At 40.0% G+C, this 18,091-nt stretch overlaps 1 protein-coding gene across 34 annotated transcripts in view; it reads right to left on the reverse strand.

The window, feature by feature from the left end:
• Positions 1-18,091, reverse strand: part of LOC132862894 (protocadherin gamma-C5-like) — a 212,980-nt gene that overhangs the window by 60,043 nt on the left and 134,846 nt on the right. The window contains exon 1 of one of the 34 annotated variants that reach the window (XM_060895248.1): positions 12,182-14,733. The exons of 30 other annotated variants lie outside the window; for them this stretch is intronic. In XM_060895248.1, coding sequence (XP_060751231.1) covers positions 12,182-14,593 — 2,412 coding nt within the window. In that variant the 5' untranslated portion in view covers positions 14,594-14,733. Of the gene's footprint in view, positions 1-657; positions 4,009-8,273; positions 11,090-12,181; positions 14,734-18,091 lie in introns of those variants that run through there. 3 more of the 34 variants (XM_060895263.1, XM_060895284.1, XM_060895264.1) reach the window with 3 other exon arrangements.

Here is an 18,091-nt window from a genome sequence, read left to right on the forward strand (position 1 = left end):
CAAACACCATGTAATTATTTAGCTATTTACTTTTTGATGGAATATATTTAACAGCAATACACAAGCCACCAGATCCATTAAACATTGATGCATTAACTTAACATATTCATATTATAAATACTGTATTGTTTAAATTGTTTAAATTGTCTGTTTAAATCTCATCATACTCTCCTGACTTCATCCTTTAAGAATACTGGTTTTACACTAATCTGTAGACATGTCCGAGTTAAATGTAATAAATAATTTGTTAATTTTATTTAATCATGTCTTCACATATGTGAAATAGTCTTTTGCTCTTTTAAAAAATTGTGTGGACTTTGTTGTATTAACACACCGGAAATGATGGAACATATGCCAAGAAATACTGTTTTATGAAAAGTGGTTAAGTTGCAAAGTTGTTTGGTGTTTAAAAAAAAATTCAGATAAACATTTTGTAACTGACTGAGATACCTGTGTTGTGTTGAAGAAAGTGACATCGCTAAATAAATGCACATTTACAAAACAGAATACTGATCAATCTAGTTTAATGGACTCTTATTCTTAAAAGTATAAAAAGTAACAGTAAGATAATGATCATGTATATCATTATGTCACATCTGCAAGTTGTTCACTATATAAATGCTTGACTAAAGTATCAAAGCTATAAAAATCCCTTACCAACTCTGGAGAATCAGCATCATGTAGAAGATTATTTTCCTTCATTGCTCGCTGCATAGTTTCAGTAAAACTGCGGTCCATGACTAAAACACTCTGTCCTCCAAGTGTGGAATATTTACAGTCACTCTTCCTCGAGTCAGTCGTCATACAAGCATCATAATTATACATGTGCGGCAGAGTTCCAGTAACTCCTGTGTCTGTGTAACCGGGTGGATAGTACGGAATAACTGGAAGATTGGACTGATAGAAGAGGCGCGATTGTCTCCACCTGTAGATCTTTACTGAGATTATAACTACTACAGTCGTGATGAAAAGGAAAGAAACAGCAGCTAATGCTAACACTAAATAAAAGGTGAGGTCGTCATTATATTGTTTGTGGTGCGTAAAGTCTGTGAACTCTGAGAGCACTTCGGGGAAAGTGTCCGCTACAGCTACATTGATGTTAACTACAGCTGAGCGAGACGGCTGTCCGTTATCCTCCACAACTACAGTGAGCTTTTGTTTCACGGCATCTTTATCGGTGACCTGACGCACAGTTCGTATCTCTCCATTCTGCGCTCCCACTTCAAACAGCGCCCTGTCTGTGGCTTTCTGGAGTTTGTAGGAGAGCCAGGCGTTCTGTCCAGAGTCCACATCAACAGCCACCACTTTAGTGACCAGATAACCCACATCTGCTGAACGAGGCACAATCTCAGCCACCACAGAGCCACCGGTCTGTACTGGGTAGAGGACCTGAGGAGCGTTGTCGTTCTGATCTTGTACTGTAAGTTTTACTGTCACGTTACTACTGAGTGGAGGGGAGCCTCCGTCCTGCGCTCTGACGCGAAAATGGAAGTCCTTTAGCTGCTCGTAGTCGAACGAGCGCACGGCGTTAATGACTCCATTATCAGCACTGACTGACACATACGATGACACAGGTAGTCCATTGACGGTGCTCTCTTCTAAAATATAAGACACTCGAGCATTCTGGTTGTAGTCTGCATCACTGGCCTTCACTGTGAATATAGAGAGACCTGGTGTGTTGTTCTCCACCACATAGGCCTCGTAATTATTTCTCTCAAAAACAGGTGCATTGTCATTAACATCTGATATGTGTAAATGGAGAGAAGTGCTGCTGGACAGTGAGGGAACTCCTTCATCAGAGCAAGTCACAGTGATGTTATACTCAGCTTGTCTTTCTCTGTCTAATTCCTGATCTGTGCGCAAGCTAAAGAAATTATTAGATGGCGATGTGATAATAAATGGGACATTTTCATTTACATTACAGTGAATTTGTCCATTAGCACCTGAATCTGGATCATTTACTTTGATCATTGCTATAACTGTGCCTGAATGAGACTCTTCTGATATAGAATCAGACTTTGAGAGAATAGTGATGACTGGTTTATTATCATTTATATCCAATACATCAATCATAACTTTACAGGAATCAGAGAGTCCTCCTTGATCCTTTGCTTGAATATCAAGTTGAAAATTGTTTGATTTTTCATAGTCAATCTGCCCAGTCAATGTTATTTCGCCATTATTTTGATTTATACTAAATACATCTTTTACAGTTTTATCTGTGTTTGAAATATAATAGGTCACCTGTCCATTTGTTCCTTCATCAGCATCAGATGCGCTCACGGTTGTCAATTTACTTCCTTTCGGTGAATTTTCGACGATTGAAGCTTTATATAATTTTTCCTGAAAAACCGGACCGTTATCATTAGCATCTAGAACAGTGACGTGTATCTGTACAGTGCCAGACATCAATGGCTCGCCTCCGTCTATGGCAGTTAATAATAATGTAAGTTTTTCCTGCTTTTCTCTATCGAGTGTTTTTTGTAAAATCATCTCTACATTTTTACCCCCGTCTGCATGATTTTGCAGTTCTAACACAAAATGATCTGTCGGTTTAAGTGAGTAGCTTTGAAGTCCGTTGGTCCCGACGTCCGCATCCATTGCTCTCTCTAACATAAATCTCGCTCCCGTCACAGCCGACTCGCTTATTTCAATCATGATTTCCTCCGTTTGAAAAAACGGAGCATTGTCATTAATATCCGTGATTTCTACTGTAATTGTGTACATTTCCATCGGATTCTCAAGTATCATTTGGAGATGTAAAGCGCATAGTGTTGCTTTAGCGCACAAAGACTCACGATCTATTTTTTCTTTTATAAGCAGCATACCTCTTTCTCTATTCAGCTCGATGTATTCCGTGGTATCTCCAGATAGTGCACGCGCTTTTCCAGATTTCAGTCTTTTCAAATCTAATCCCAAATCCTGAGCAATATTTCCAACCATCGAGCCTTTCGGCATTTCCTCCGGTATGGAGTAGCTGACCTGCCCAATCACGGAGCGAGAAGAAAGGACGATGAAAAACAATACCGTGTGCCACATCGCAGCAGCGTCTGTACAAAAGACCTCCTAAAACGAACTCGTGTTATAATCCTTATAATCAGAAGTCATTCAGTTTAATTCAGTAACGAACTTCTCTTTAAATATTCGTTGAATTTAATACCCCACGACTGCACCAATGCAGCAAATGTAAGGCTTTTCTTTCTTTGATTATTCAGGATTCTATGGGCGAGTCTGGGGCGGATATAGAAGGATTACGAGCATCCTTAGTATATAGCGGCCCTCTGAGTAAAAAACGGAGAACTACATCACCAACCATCACACAACGCTGCACAACCGGTGACCAGTTTATTAAAGTGTAATTTGTCTGTATACAGCGCTTTTAGTCATCATGATATGTGTGAATATACGGATCTGTTTACAACCACTTAGAACAAAAAAGGAAAAAAAATCGGAACGCACTGTATATTAAATATAATACCAATCAATGTCAGGATCTAACCCGGACTTTTTCCATGTGCCTTTTGTTTACGTTCTGTGTTCACGTGTCTGCCCCGCCATTGTCTATTACTTCCCGCCTCTGCACACCTGTCCCTTATGTGTCTAATATGTGTGGGGAAGTCGTGGGTGGGGAAGTCGTGGTCTAATGGTTAGAGAGTCTGACTCCTAACCCTAAGGTTGTGGGTTCGAGTCTCAGGCCAGCCACGACTGAGGTGCCCTTGAGCAAGACACCGAACCCCCCAACTGTTCCCTGGGCGCCTCAGCATAAATGGCTGCCCACTGCTCCAGGTGTGTGTTCATGGTGTGTGTGTTCACTGCTGTGTGTGTGCACTTTGGATGGGTTAAACGCAGGGAACAAATTCTGAGTATAGGTCACCGTACTTAGCCGTATGTCACGTCACTTTTCACTTCACTTTTAATAGTCTTTAGTATTTAGCCGTTCCGTGTTGCCTTTATCAGCGAGGAATCCTTGTCTTGTGTATTGTCTCTGTACTGTCTTCGTGGTTTGTGTTGTGATTTTTGAGTTTTAGTTTTGGTTATGTTTAATAAATCTGTTTTTTTTATTTTTTTTTTTGGTTATCCTGCATTTGGGTCTGTATTTAACCCCGGTTCTCTGACAATCAATGCTAGAAGAGGAAAAAAAAATAAAAAAATGCTTGAATCTTGACTGGTGTATTGGTTTACAGCTGAAAATGTATTTCTACCCTACAGACACAAACACATACAAACACAGCATTTAATTCATTACATTATGGCATTAATATCAGTCCAACTGAGTCTCAGGCACAAATTTAAAATGATACACCATAATTCATGCCTTAGTGTTTTCATGACTGATGACATGTTGTGCCTTAATTATATGTGCCTTATTAATGTGCATTGTTACGCTTCACAAAGTCAACACTTGTGCTTTATTTTTATTTAAGGGAAACTGCTGAAACTCTCAATGGATTGACTGTGAGCAGCTCATCTCCTAGTCAGTTCTAATGATACAAACAGTTGAAAGAATTACAAGAAAAATCCTGTCCTCGGGATGGGAAAGGGGATAATAAATAAATAGTATTTAGGTAATGAAATACAAATTCACTTCCTAAATACACTGACTAAAATCTGTTTAGAATCCTTGACAATTTAATATAATACTTCTAACGTTTTTATGGTTTTGTCATACTAAAATTAAGTAAAGAACATATGATTAATGAACAATTGTTATGCATAAAGTAGTTTCCAATATTTAAATTGAAGTTCATATATTATAACAACCTAATCCACATACGACTTGTTCATGAAATAAATGGACATTTATAAAGCGATATAGACTTTCATTTTAGAATAGACAAAAATGGCACAGTGGAAAGATAATGTATAGCAAAGATGACAAATTATTTTGGCGGATATAAAAATTTGATATATGATCAAAGCTACAAAGAAGCCCTTACCAATTCTGGAGATTCAGGTTCATTTAGAAGGTTAGTAGAATTCTTTGCATGCTGCATGGTCTGTGCAAAACTCGGGTCCATGACTAACACACTCTGTCCTCCAAGTGTAGAATATTTACAGTCACTCTTCCTCGAGTCAGTCGTCATACAAGCATCATAATTATACATGTGTGGCAGAGTTCCAGTAACTCCTGTGTCTGTGTAACCGGGTGGATAGTACGGAATAACCGGGAGATTGGACTGATAGATGATGCGCGATTGTCTCCACCTGTAGATCTTTACTGAGATTATAACTACTACAGTCGTGATGAAAAGGAAAGAAACAGCAGCTAATGCTAACACTAAATAAAAGGTGAGGTCGTCATTATATTGTTTGTGTTGCGTAAAATCTGTGAACTCTGAGAGCACTTCAGGGAAAGTGTCCGCTACAGCTACATTGATGTTAACTACAGCTGAGCGAGACGGCTGTCCGTTATCCTCCACAACTACAGTGAGTTTTTGTTTCACGGCATCTTTATCGGTGACCTGACGCACAGTTCGTATCTCTCCATTCTGCGCTCCCACTTCAAACAGAGCCCTGTCTGTGGCTTTCTGGAGTTTGTAGGAGAGCCAGGCGTTCTGTCCAGAGTCCACATCAACAGCCACCACTTTAGTGACCAGATAACCGACATCTGCTGAACGTGGCACAATCTCAGCCACCACAGAGCCGCCGGTCTGTACTGGGTAGAGGACCTGAGGAGCGTTGTCGTTCTGATCTTGGACTGTAATTTTTACTGTCACGTTACTACTGAGTGGAGGGGAGCCTCCGTCCTGCGCTCTGACGCGGAAGTGGAAGTCCTTTAACTGCTCGTAGTCCAAAGAGCGCACGGCGTTAATGACTCCACTATCAGCGCTGACTGACACATACGATGACACAGGAAGTCCATTGACGGTGCTCTCTTCTAAAATATAAGACACTCGAGCATTCTGGTTGTAGTCTGCATCACTGGCCTTCACTGTGAATATAGAGAGACCTGGTGTGTTGTTCTCCACCACATAGGCCTCGTAATTATTTCTCTCAAAAACAGGTGCGTTGTCATTAACATCTGATATGTGTAAACGGAGAGAAGTGCTGCTGGACAGTGAGGGAAGTCCTTCATCAGAGCAAGTTACGGTGATGTTATACTCAGCTTCTCTCTCTCTGTCTAATTCATGATCTGTGCGCAGGCTAAAGAAATTTTTAGATGCTGATGTGATAGCAAAGGGAATATTATCACTAATAGTACATTGAACTTTACCATTTGCATCTGAATCAGGATCATTTACTTTCATCATTGCTACAATAGTGCCAGAAGAGGATTCTTCTGATATTGAGTTAGACATAGACAGAATAGTTATAGCTGGTTTATTGTCATTTATGTCCAACACATCAATAATTATTTTACACGAATCAGATAGTCCTCCGTTATCTTTAGCTTGAATTTCAAGCTGGTAATTGTTTGCTTTTTCAAAGTCAACCTGTCCATTTAATATTACCTCACCAGTATGTTGAACGACAATAAATAAATCTAACAAACTATCCATTGTTTTTGACAAATAGTATGCCACCTGTCCGTTAGAGCCTTCATCTGCGTCAGTGGCGCTAACGGTAAATAATTTACTTCCTTTACTTGCGTTTTCTATTAATGTCGTCCTGTAGATTTTGTGTGTAAATACAGGAGCGTTATCATTAGCGTCTAGAACAGTAACGTGTATCTGTACAGTACCAGACAGAACCGGTTCACCTCCATCCATAGCAGTTAGTAACAAAGTAAATGTTTCTTCTTTTTCTCTATCAAGGTTTTTTTGTAAAATCATTTCAACACTTCTGTCACCCTCTGCGTTGTTTTGTAAATCTAACACAAAATGATCTGTAGGTTTAAGTGAGTAGCTCTGAAGTCCGTTGGTACCAACGTCCGCATCCATTGCTCTCTCTAAAACGAATCTTACTCCCGGTACAGCCGACTCGCTTATTTCAAAACGAATTTCCTCCGTCTGGAAAAATGGCGCATTATCATTAATATCCGTTATTTCCACCGTAACCGTGTACATTTCCATCGGATTTTCAAGTATCATTTGAAGATGTAACGCGCAAGGTATTGTTTTAGCGCACAAAGACTCCCGATCTATTTTTTCTTTCAAATGAAGCAACCCTTTTTCTCTATTCAGCTCGATGTATTCCGTGGTATCTCCGGAAAATAAACGCGCTTTTCCAGATTTCAGTCTTTTCAAATCTAATCCCAAATCCTGAGCAATATTTCCAACCATCGAGCCTTTCGCCATTTCCTCTGGTATGGAGTAGCTGACCTGCCCGAGCACGGAGCGAGAAGAAAGGAGGATGAAAAACAATACCGTGTGCCACATCGCCGCTGCGTTTGTACAGAAGACCCAAATCTTATCAGATGAAAAATTCCATATACTTAGTAATCAAGAGCAAATACTAAAACTGAGTGTTCTAAAAAAAAAATATGTCGAACAAAACCCTTCAAGGCTCCGGAGATGGCGAGAACGAGACGCTATTCTTTCTTTGATGATTCGTTATTCAGTGGGCGAGTCTGAGGCGGAAACCTTGGATTACGCGCACCGTAGGTAAACAGCGGCCCTCTGAGTTAGCAGCTGAGAATAACTAATCTTAAATAGCATTATTTACATTTTCGTTGATAACATTAAAGCATTAATTAATATGTTTCAGCAAAGTAAAATAAATAAATAAATAAATAAATAAATAAATAAATAAATAATACTTATAATTATTATATTTTTTATTTGTATTAATATTGTTGTTATTATTATTATATTATTTATTTATTACTATTATATGGACTATATATTACGAACGCCTAAGTTAACCATCCCATTAATCATGTGATGCCATACACATCACCCTCTTCTAGTCTCAGAATGAAAACAACAAAGTATGTCTCTTTTAACCATGATAGATCGATTACATGTATTTTCAATTTCTGTGCCGAATCTGTAGAAACATATTATTACTTTCATTATTACTTATTTCTTTACGCTACAACACTGATGACATAAAGTTTAAGGATATATTTAGTGTTATGCGGCAAGACGATCGTTCATACAACCACACACATTAGTTTTACAAACTTTCAAAAAGGAGGTACGTAAATACTGCAATATCTTTACATGTATTCATTGAACGTTTTTTACTTAATAGCACTCTGGACCAAGTACGTTTCAAAAACTGCAATTTAGGCCTCGACGATTACAATTATATATACACGTGATATTAGGTTCGCTTTTATATATTTGCATGACATAGGGGAAAGTAATATAATTATAACAAGCCCTTACCAACTCTGGAGAATCAGGATCTTCAAGAAGATTGTTTTCTCTCATCGCGCGCTGCATAGTTTCTGTAAAACTGCGGTCCATAACTAAAACACTCTGTCCTCCGAGTGTAGAATATTTACAGTCACTCTTCCTCGAGTCAGTCGTCATACAAGCATCATAATTATACATGTGCGGCAGAGTTCCAGTAACTCCTGTGTCTGTGTACCCGGGTGGATAGTACGGAATAACTGGGAGATTGGACTGATAGAAAATGCGCGATTGTCTCCACCTGTAGATCTTTACTGAGATTATAACTACTACAGTCGTGATGAAAAGGAAAGAAACAGCAGCTAATGCTAACACTAAATAAAAGGTGAGGTCGTCATTATATTGTTTGTGGTGCGAAAAGTCTGTGAACTCTGAGAGCACTTCGGGGAAAGTGTCCGCTACAGCTACATTGATGTTAACTACAGCTGAGCGAGACGGCTGTCCGTTATCCTCCACAACTACAGTGAGCTTTTGTTTCACGGCATCTTTATCGGTGACCTGACGCACAGTTCGTATCTCTCCATTCTGCGCTCCCACTTCAAACAGCGCCCTGTCTGTGGCTTTCTGGAGTTTGTAGGAGAGCCAGGCGTTCTGTCCAGAGTCCACATCAACAGCCACCACTTTAGTGACCAGATAACCAACATCTGCTGAACGAGGTACAATCTCAGCCACCACAGAGCCACCTGTCTGTACTGGGTAGAGGACCTGAGGAGCGTTGTCGTTCTGATCTTGGATTGTAAGTTTTACTGTCACGTTACTACTGAGTGGAGGGGAGCCTCCGTCCTGCGCTCTGACGCGGAAATGGAAGTCCTTTAACTGCTCGTAGTCGAAAGAGCGCACGGCGATAATGACTCCATTATCAGCACTGACTGACACATACGATGACACAGGAAGTCCATTGACGGTGCTCTCTTCTAAAATATAAGACACTCGAGCATTCTGGTTGTAGTCTGCGTCACTGGCCTTCACTGTGAATATAGAGAGACCTGGTGTGTTGTTCTCCACCACATAGGCCTCGTAATTATTTCTCTCAAAAACAGGTGCGTTGTCATTAACATCTGATATGTGTAAACGGAGAGAAGTGCTGCTGGACAGTGAGGGAACTCCTTCATCAGAGCAAGTTACGGTGATGTTATACTCAGCTTCTCTCTCTCTGTCTAATTCCTGATCTGTAATCAGGCTAAAGAAATTATTGGACGGTGAATTGATAGTAAACGGAATATTATCATTAACAGTACAAATAACCTGTCCATTTGCACCTGAGTCCAGATCATTAACTTTAATCATGGCAACCACAGTATTAGGTTTTGATTCTTCTGATATAGAACTAGACATAGAGACGATGATGATTGCTGGATTGTTATCATTAATATCCAGCACATCAATAATGACCTTACATGTGTCAGAAAGTCCGCCTTGGTCTCTGGCCTGTACATCAAGCTGGTACATGTTCGACTTTTCATAATCAATTTGACCGATTAATATAACATCACCATTTTGCTCATTTACAAGAAACATATCAGCCAAAGAAATGTCCACTGCGTCAGAAATGTAATAAGACACGTGACCGTTGGAGCCTTCATCCGCGTCAGAGGCGCTTACTGTTGTCAGTTTGCTGCCTTTTACTGCATTTTCTATTATTGTAGCTTTATAGACCTTTTGTGAAAACACAGGGGGATTATCATTAGTATCAACTACCGTTATATATATTTGCATTGTTCCCGACAGTCGCGACTCACCGCCATCAAACGCCGTCAACAACAAATTGATTTTTCCCTCTTTTTCCCGATCAAGAGGCTTTTGTAAAATCATCTCTACATTTTTCTCACCGCCTGATTCTTTGTCCAACACAAAATTATCCGTGGGTTTAAGGGAATAGCTCTGAAGTCCGTTTATTCCAACATCCGGATCAGCAGCTTTACCGAGCACAAATCTGGCACCGATCATTGCTGACTCGCTTATCTCAAACCTCAGTTCATTTTTTTGAAAATTAGGAGCATTGTCGTTTATATCCGTGATCTCCACTGTAACAGAATATAACTCCATCGGGTTTTCCAGAATCATTTGGAGATGAAGCGCACAGGGAGTTATTTTTGCGCAAAGAGACTCCCGGTCTATTTTCTCTTTAATGAGAAGCAATCCGTTTTCTCTGTTTAGTTCGACATATTCCGTGCTCTCTCCTGAAAAGATTCGCGCTTTTCCCGATTTCAGCCTTTTCAAATTCAAACCCAAATCCTGAACAATATTTCCAATCCTCGACCCTTTCTCCATTTCTTCGGGAATAGAATAAGTGATCTGTCCGCTCGCGCAGTCAGAACAAAAGACCAAGAAAAGCAGGACCGTGTGCCACCACGCCATAGCGGATATTTCCTTCTTTGAAATAAACGTCCTTTAACACTGTAATCGTATCATATACGTCAGATTTGTATAGCTATAGAGCAAATATATATCTATATATTTCTTTTTTATCTAAAGCGATTACACTCCTACACTGTGTAGAGACTGGGCGTCAGAAAGCCCTCCTCCGTTCTTTCTCAATGATAAAGATGGATGACGTGGGAGGGTTTGATTATTTAAACCCCAGTCTCAGTCCATCGCTGTTAAACAGCGTCCCTGTGAGTCAAATCTAAGAAGTACAAATAAATTCCTTCTAAGTGATATATTAAAAAGCTATAGCAACAATAAATTTTGATAAGAAGTCTCATCTCCCACAAGATAACAAATACTGAGTAAATAAAATAAAGTGTAATTTAATAATCTGTGGTTATTCCCCTAGTCCTTGTACATTTCTCAGCTAAAATAATATTGAAACATGTTATTGATGCTAGCTATGAGGAATTTTCTTGCTTTCTCCACTGTTCCCACTCCTCCGCAGCCTCTTCCACCTCCTTCTTGAAATATCAACAATTCTTAACAAGAAAGTAATTCCTTATATGTGTTCAAACTGCATTTGATTGTTTTTGCAGTTTTCTAAAAGAACCAGTACAACAATCTAATTCTGACAAACACATTATCAGTGAACATGTGATATAATTTAGGATGTTGTAAATTATATAGTATGTGATAGGTTAGAGTATATGATAGGGTACAATCTATTACAATATTGTATGAAATGATATAACTTGGATGTAACCATTCAGAATCCAGAGTACAGTGATATGGCACTGTCCAACACAGTTAGGGCTGAAAAGTAAAATATGATTGTTAACTTAAATTACTTTAAAGCTGATTCCTCAACATGGCCCCACTGCTTCAAATCTCTAAAAGAAGGTATTTATCCATAAAACCGTAAATAACAGCCATAAAAGTTAGTTTTCTACTAATTTATAGAAAGATGCTTTATGAATTTTCAAAATTCTCCATGTCATTAGAGCTTATTCACTTCTTTGATTATGGCATGAACTTGTTGCAAATACATAACAAGAGGAACATTGCTAAATACATTTGGTATTTCTCTTATATTATGTAATGAAAAAGAGAATGTGTTCTCATGTTGGCTGTGTGTGTGTGTGTGTGTGTGTGTAAAAGAGATAGAGAGAGAATTTGCCTGTTGCTATCTGACAAGAAGTGCTGAAAATCTTGCTATACTGAACATCACAATCTATTAAGAAAAAATACACTGCTCTAATCCAAGCTCAGTGTTCAACACATGATACTGATACAATCCTTCACTACTAACAGAAAAATTAAATAAAACAGATGAAATGTTGATGAGCAGTATCAGCAAAGGGCATTTTCATCATTTGTGATCAAGATAGTCATCCAAAAATTTCAGGCAACAATATATTATAGCTACATGCCGGTTTGATTGGACTCAGACAGGAGAGTATCTGAAAAAGCGTAAAGGTTTATGATAAGAAATTGTGATCAGAAGTCCTTACCATTTCAGGAGAATCAGCATCATCTAGAAAATTATTTTCTTTCATCGCGCGCTGCATAGTTTCTGCAAAACTGCGGTCCATGACTAAAACACTCTGTCCTCCGAGTGTAGAATATTTACAGTCACTCTTCCTCGAGTCAGTCGTCATACAAGCATCATAATTATACATGTGCGGCAGAGTTCCAGTAACTCCTGTGTCTGTGTAACCGGGTGGATAGTACGGAATAACTGGGAGATTGGACTGATAGAAGATGCGCGATTGTCTCCACCTGTAGATCTTTACTGAGATTATAACTACTACAGTCGTGATGAAAAGGAAAGAAACAGCAGCTAATGCTAACACTAAATAAAAGGTGAGGTCGTCATTATATTGTTTGTGGTGCGTAAAGTCTGTGAACTCTGAGAGCACTTCAGGGAAAGTGTCCGCTACAGCTACATTGATGTTAACTACAGCTGAGCGAGACGGCTGTCCGTTATCCTCCACAACTACAGTGAGCTTTTGTTTCACGGCATCTTTATCGGTGACCTGACGCACAGTTCGTATCTCTCCATTCTGCGCTCCCACTTCAAACAGCGCCCTGTCTGTGGCTTTCTGGAGTTTGTAGGAGAGCCAGGCGTTCTGTCCAGAGTCCACATCAACAGCCACCACTTTAGTGACCAGATAACCCACATCTGCTGAACGAGGCACAATCTCAGCCACCACAGAGCCACCGGTCTGTACTGGGTAGAGGACCTGAGGAGCGTTGTCGTTCTGATCTTGGACTGTAATTTTTACTGTCACGTTACTACTGAGTGGAGGGGAGCCTCCGTCCTGCGCTCTGACATGGAAATGGAAGTCCTTTAACTGCTCGTAGTCGAAAGAGCGCATGGCGTTAATGACTCCACTATCAGCGCTGACTGACACATACGATGACACAGGAAGTCCATTGACGGTGCTCTCTTCTAAAATATAAGACACTCGAGCATTCTGGTTGTAGTCTGCGTCACTGGCCTTCACTGTGAATATAGAGAGACCTGGTGTGTTGTTCTCCACCACATAGGCCTCGTAATTATTTCTCTCAAAAACAGGTGCGTTGTCATTAACATCTGATATGTGTAAACGGAGAGAAGTGCTGCTGGACAGTGAGGGAACTCCTTCATCAGAGCAAGTCACAGTGATGTTATACTCAGCTTCTCTCTCTCTGTCTAAGTCATCCTCTGTGCGCAGGCTAAAAAAATTATTTGATTGAGATATAATTGCAAAGGGAATATTGTCATTGATATCACAGTGAACTTGTCCATTCACACCCGAATCAGGGTCGTTTATCTTCAACATGGCAACAACAGTGTTCAATTTGGACTTTTCAGATATAGAACTAGACATAGATATTACATCAATACTAGGCTTATTATCATTAATATCCAGCACATCAATAATGACCTTACATGTGTCAGAAAGTCCGCCTTGGTCTCTGGCCTGTACATCAAGCTGGTAAATGTTCGCTGTTTCATAATCAATCTGATCGTTTAATTTAATTTCACCACTTTGCTCATTTACAAGAAACATATCAGCCAAAGAAATGTCCACTGCATCAGATATGTAATAAGACACGTGACCGTTGGAGCCTTCATCCGCGTCAGAGGCGCTTACTGTTGTCAGTTTGCTGCCCTTTACAGCATTTTCTATTATTGTAGCTTTATAGACCTTTTGTGAAAACACAGGGGGATTATCATTAGCATCAACTACCGTTATATATATTTGCATTGTTCCCGACAGTCGCGACTCACCGCCATCAAACGCCGTCAACAACAAATTAATTTGTGCTTCCTTTTCTCGATCAAGAGGCTTTTGTAAAATCATCTCTACATTTTTCTCACCGCCTGATTCTTTGTCCAACACAAAATTATCCGTGGGTTTAAGGGAATATCTCTGAAGTCCGTTTATTCCAACATCCGGATCAGCAGCTTTACCGAGCACAAATCTGGCACCGATCATTGCTGACTCGCTTATCTCAAACCTCAGTTCATTTTTTTGAAAATTAGGAGCATTGTCGTTTATATCCGTGATCTCCACTGTAACAGAATATAACTCCATCGGGTTTTCCAGAATCATTTGGAGATGAAGCGCGCAGGGAGTTATTTTTGCGCAAAGAGACTCCCGGTCTATTTTCTCTTTAATGAGAAGCAATCCGTTTTCTCTGTTTAGTTCGACGTATTCCTTGCCGCCTCCTGTATAAATACGCGCTTTCCCTGATTTCACTCTTTTTAAATCCAAACCCAAATCTTGAGCGATGTTTCCTATCCTCGAACCTTTCTCCATTTCCTCGGGAATAGAATAAGTGATCTGTCCGCTCGCGCAGCTAGAACAAAAGACGAATAAAAGGAGGACCGTGTGCCACCACGCCATAGCGGATATTTCCTTCTTTGACCTCATCCTTTGGAGCGTTATTCTTTTTTTTATGATTTCAGCTTTTGTTTACTAGAGTCCCAAAAATATCAATATAAAAATAACAGTACAAACCAAATAGTTTGCAGCGACATTGTCTAAATGCTATTCGATTGAAAGTCCTGTCCTCCCTTTCTCTGTGACGCAGCGAGACGATGTAGGAGGGTTAGGGAGATTCAGTTTAAAGCCCAAGCTTTTCTCTGTTGAACAGCGGCCCTCTGAGTCAAAACTAAGAACTACAAATACATTTACAATAATTGAATTTCATAAATTATCTAATAAGGTAGTACAGAATTACTCATTAATTTCTGTATCCTTCCGTCCGGTAACGGGAGCTGAGTTGGCGTTCTACAAACCTGCCTATAGGAGTTTTATCATCTATTCCTTTCGAGGCTAGTGACCCAAGAAAACCTAGTATGAAGTAGAGTTTATCAGCAAGCAGCGATTTCGAAAACTGACTGAACTACGAAAGGACTCGGCGCTGTGCAGCCAAGTGGTTTTAGAAATGTTTTTGAAATTGCGTAATATGTCATTGTTTATAATTGCATTAGTTTCGTGATTAAACATTTCACTTATTATTACATGAATAAAATGTTAAATATAGATAATCAAAATGAACGCGAAGCAAGTATTTTCGACTAATCAGCAAATTTTTTAATGAAACTTAGTGATGCACAAAAAAAGTTCTTACCGATTCTGGAGAATTTGGATCTTCCAGAAAGTTGTTTGTGTTTACTGCTCGCTGTACAGTTTCGTTGAAAGTCGGATCCACCAATAAAACATTTTGAGCTCTTAGTGTGGAAAATTTTGAGTCACACTTCCTCGAGTCACTCGTCATACAAGCATCATAATTATACATGTGCGGCAGAGTTCCAGTAACTCCTGTGTCTGTGTAACCGGGTGGATAGTACGGAATAACTGGAAGATTGGACTGATAGAAGAGGCGCGATTGTCTCCACCTGGAGATCTTTACTGAGATTATAACTACTACAGTCGTGATGAAAAGGAAAGAAACAGCAGCTAATGCTAACACTAAATAAAAGGTGAGGTCGTCATTATATTGTTTGTGTTGAGTAAAGTCTGTGAACTCTGAGAGCACTTCAGGGAAAGTGTCCGCTACAGCTACATTGATGTTAACTACAGCTGAGCGAGACGGCTGTCCGTTATCCTCCACAACTACAGTGAGCTTTTGTTTCACGGCATCTTTATCGGTGACCTGACGCACAGTTCGTATCTCTCCATTCTGCGCTCCCACTTCAAACAGCGCCCTGTCTGTGGCTTTCTGGAGTTTGTAGGAGAGCCAGGCGTTCTGTCCGGAGTCCACATCAACAGCCACCACTTTAGTGACCAGATAACCAACATCTGCTGAACGTGGCACAATCTCAGCCACCACAGAGCCACCGGTCTGCACTGGGTAGAGGACCTGAGGAGCGTTGTCGTTCTGATCTTGAACGTTGATTGTCACTGTGACTTCAGAACTTAAAGGAGGCGACCCTCCGTCTCGGGCTGTCACGTTAAAGCTGAAACTTTTCATTTGCTCGTAATCATAGGCCTTGACTGCATGTATAACCCCGCTCTCTGAATTTACCGATACTAAAGAACTGACTGGGTTGCCCTGTATATTATTATCCCCCAAAAAATAAGACAGTCGCGCATTTGGGCCCCAATCAGCATCGCTCGCTTTTACCGTGAGCACAGCCACACCCGGAGAGTTGTTTTCAATAACGGATGTTTTATATTCTTCAGAACTGAATACGGGTGGGTTATCATTCACGTCGGAAATCTTAACATTTAGGGTTTTGTTACTGTATCGCGCAGGACTTCCTTGATCGGACACCAGAATGGTGATGTTGTATTCAGCAATGTTTTCTCGATCGAGAGTTTCATCAGTAATTAATGCAAAGTAATCAGAAAGCGACGATTCTATTTTAAACGGCACGTTTTCATTTATTTTACACTGCACGAGCCCATTTTGACCGGAGTCTACATCTTCTACATTAATAACAGCCACGGTGGTTCCGACTGGAGAATTTTCTGTAATGATGTTTGAAAACGACATGAGCTGTATGGAGGGAGCATTATCATTTTCATCAATAACATCGACAATTACTTTGCACGTATCTGCCAGGCCCGGTTTATCTCTTGCTTTAATGTTTAATTGGTAACTCGTTTCAGTCTCATAATCTAACTTGTTTAATGTTGTAATGGCTCCTGTTTCCTGATTAATTTTAAACCGTTCTCTTGCTTCTTTACTAGCCTGAACAATTGTATATGATATTAGTCCATTTGTTCCTTCGTCAGCATCAGTAGCGCTCACTGTAGTTAAGAGTGTGCCAATCGGGCTATTTTCACTAACATCAACTTTATACACAGACTGTTTACACACCGGGGCATTATCATTTATATCTAAAACAGAAATATGAATTTGCATTGTGCCTGATTTTTTCGGTGATCCTCCATCATATGCAGTCAGAACTAATTTTAGCTCATCGCGTTCTTCCCGGTCGAGCTCACGTTGTAAAGTCATTTCTATGTATTTTCTTCCGTCATCCTGGTTATTTATTTCCAGTTTGAACTGATCGGTGGAAGAAAGGGCATAATTTTGAACGCTATTTGTTCCAACGTCCGTGTCTACAGCACTGTCTAACGGAAAGCGAGTCCCAGACGCTGCATTTTCGCTTATTTCCAAACTGACCACATCTTTAAGGAATAGCGGTGCATTGTCATTTATGTCTAGTACCTCCACAGTGACCCGATGCAGTTCTATGGGGTTTTCCATGATCAGATCAAAGCTGAAGCTGCAGGGCGTTGTTTGCTTGCAGAGCTCCTCTCGGTCTATCCTCTCCTTCACTACGAGGGTGCCTTTGTCTCTGCTCAGTTCGACATATTGCCGGCCGCCCTTTGTTACAACCCGAGCTTTTCCAGAAATAAGTCTACTTATCTCTATTCCCAAATCCTTAGCGATGTTTCCTACAAATGATCCCACTAGCATTTCCTCCGGGATTGAATATCGCGCTTGACAAAAGACAACATCCATCCCGTAAACAGAGAGAATAAACAGCAAAGTCTGCCATTTTAACTGCCTTGGAGTCATCCGACGAATGCAACCGACATTTGATAGAAAATACGCCATCGCTCTTTCACCCTTACGCTTTCAACTTTGTAGAATTGAACGAGACAAAAAATTAAAAGAAAACCACGGACCTAAAACGGAATGCTCTACCCGGAGCAGAGCCACCAGAAATACTGATACCTCGTCGATCAAAATGACCTTAACAGTGGAGTTCATGACTAATAAAACGTAGATAGTTGTCCAATAGCGGCACTTAGAGTATATATTCAGAAAATGCACGCTCTCGTCGACGACGCATAAATTTCTACTTTGAAATGCAGACTCATTCGATGATCAAGACTATAAAACTAAAATTAAAGTATTAATAAAAGAAAAATATTTATTATTTACATATATACATTTAATATTAAACA

The sequence above is a fragment of the Tachysurus vachellii genome, chromosome 20 (assembly GCF_030014155.1).
Source record: "Tachysurus vachellii isolate PV-2020 chromosome 20, HZAU_Pvac_v1, whole genome shotgun sequence".
Classification (NCBI taxonomy): Eukaryota; Metazoa; Chordata; class Actinopteri; order Siluriformes; family Bagridae; genus Tachysurus; species Tachysurus vachellii.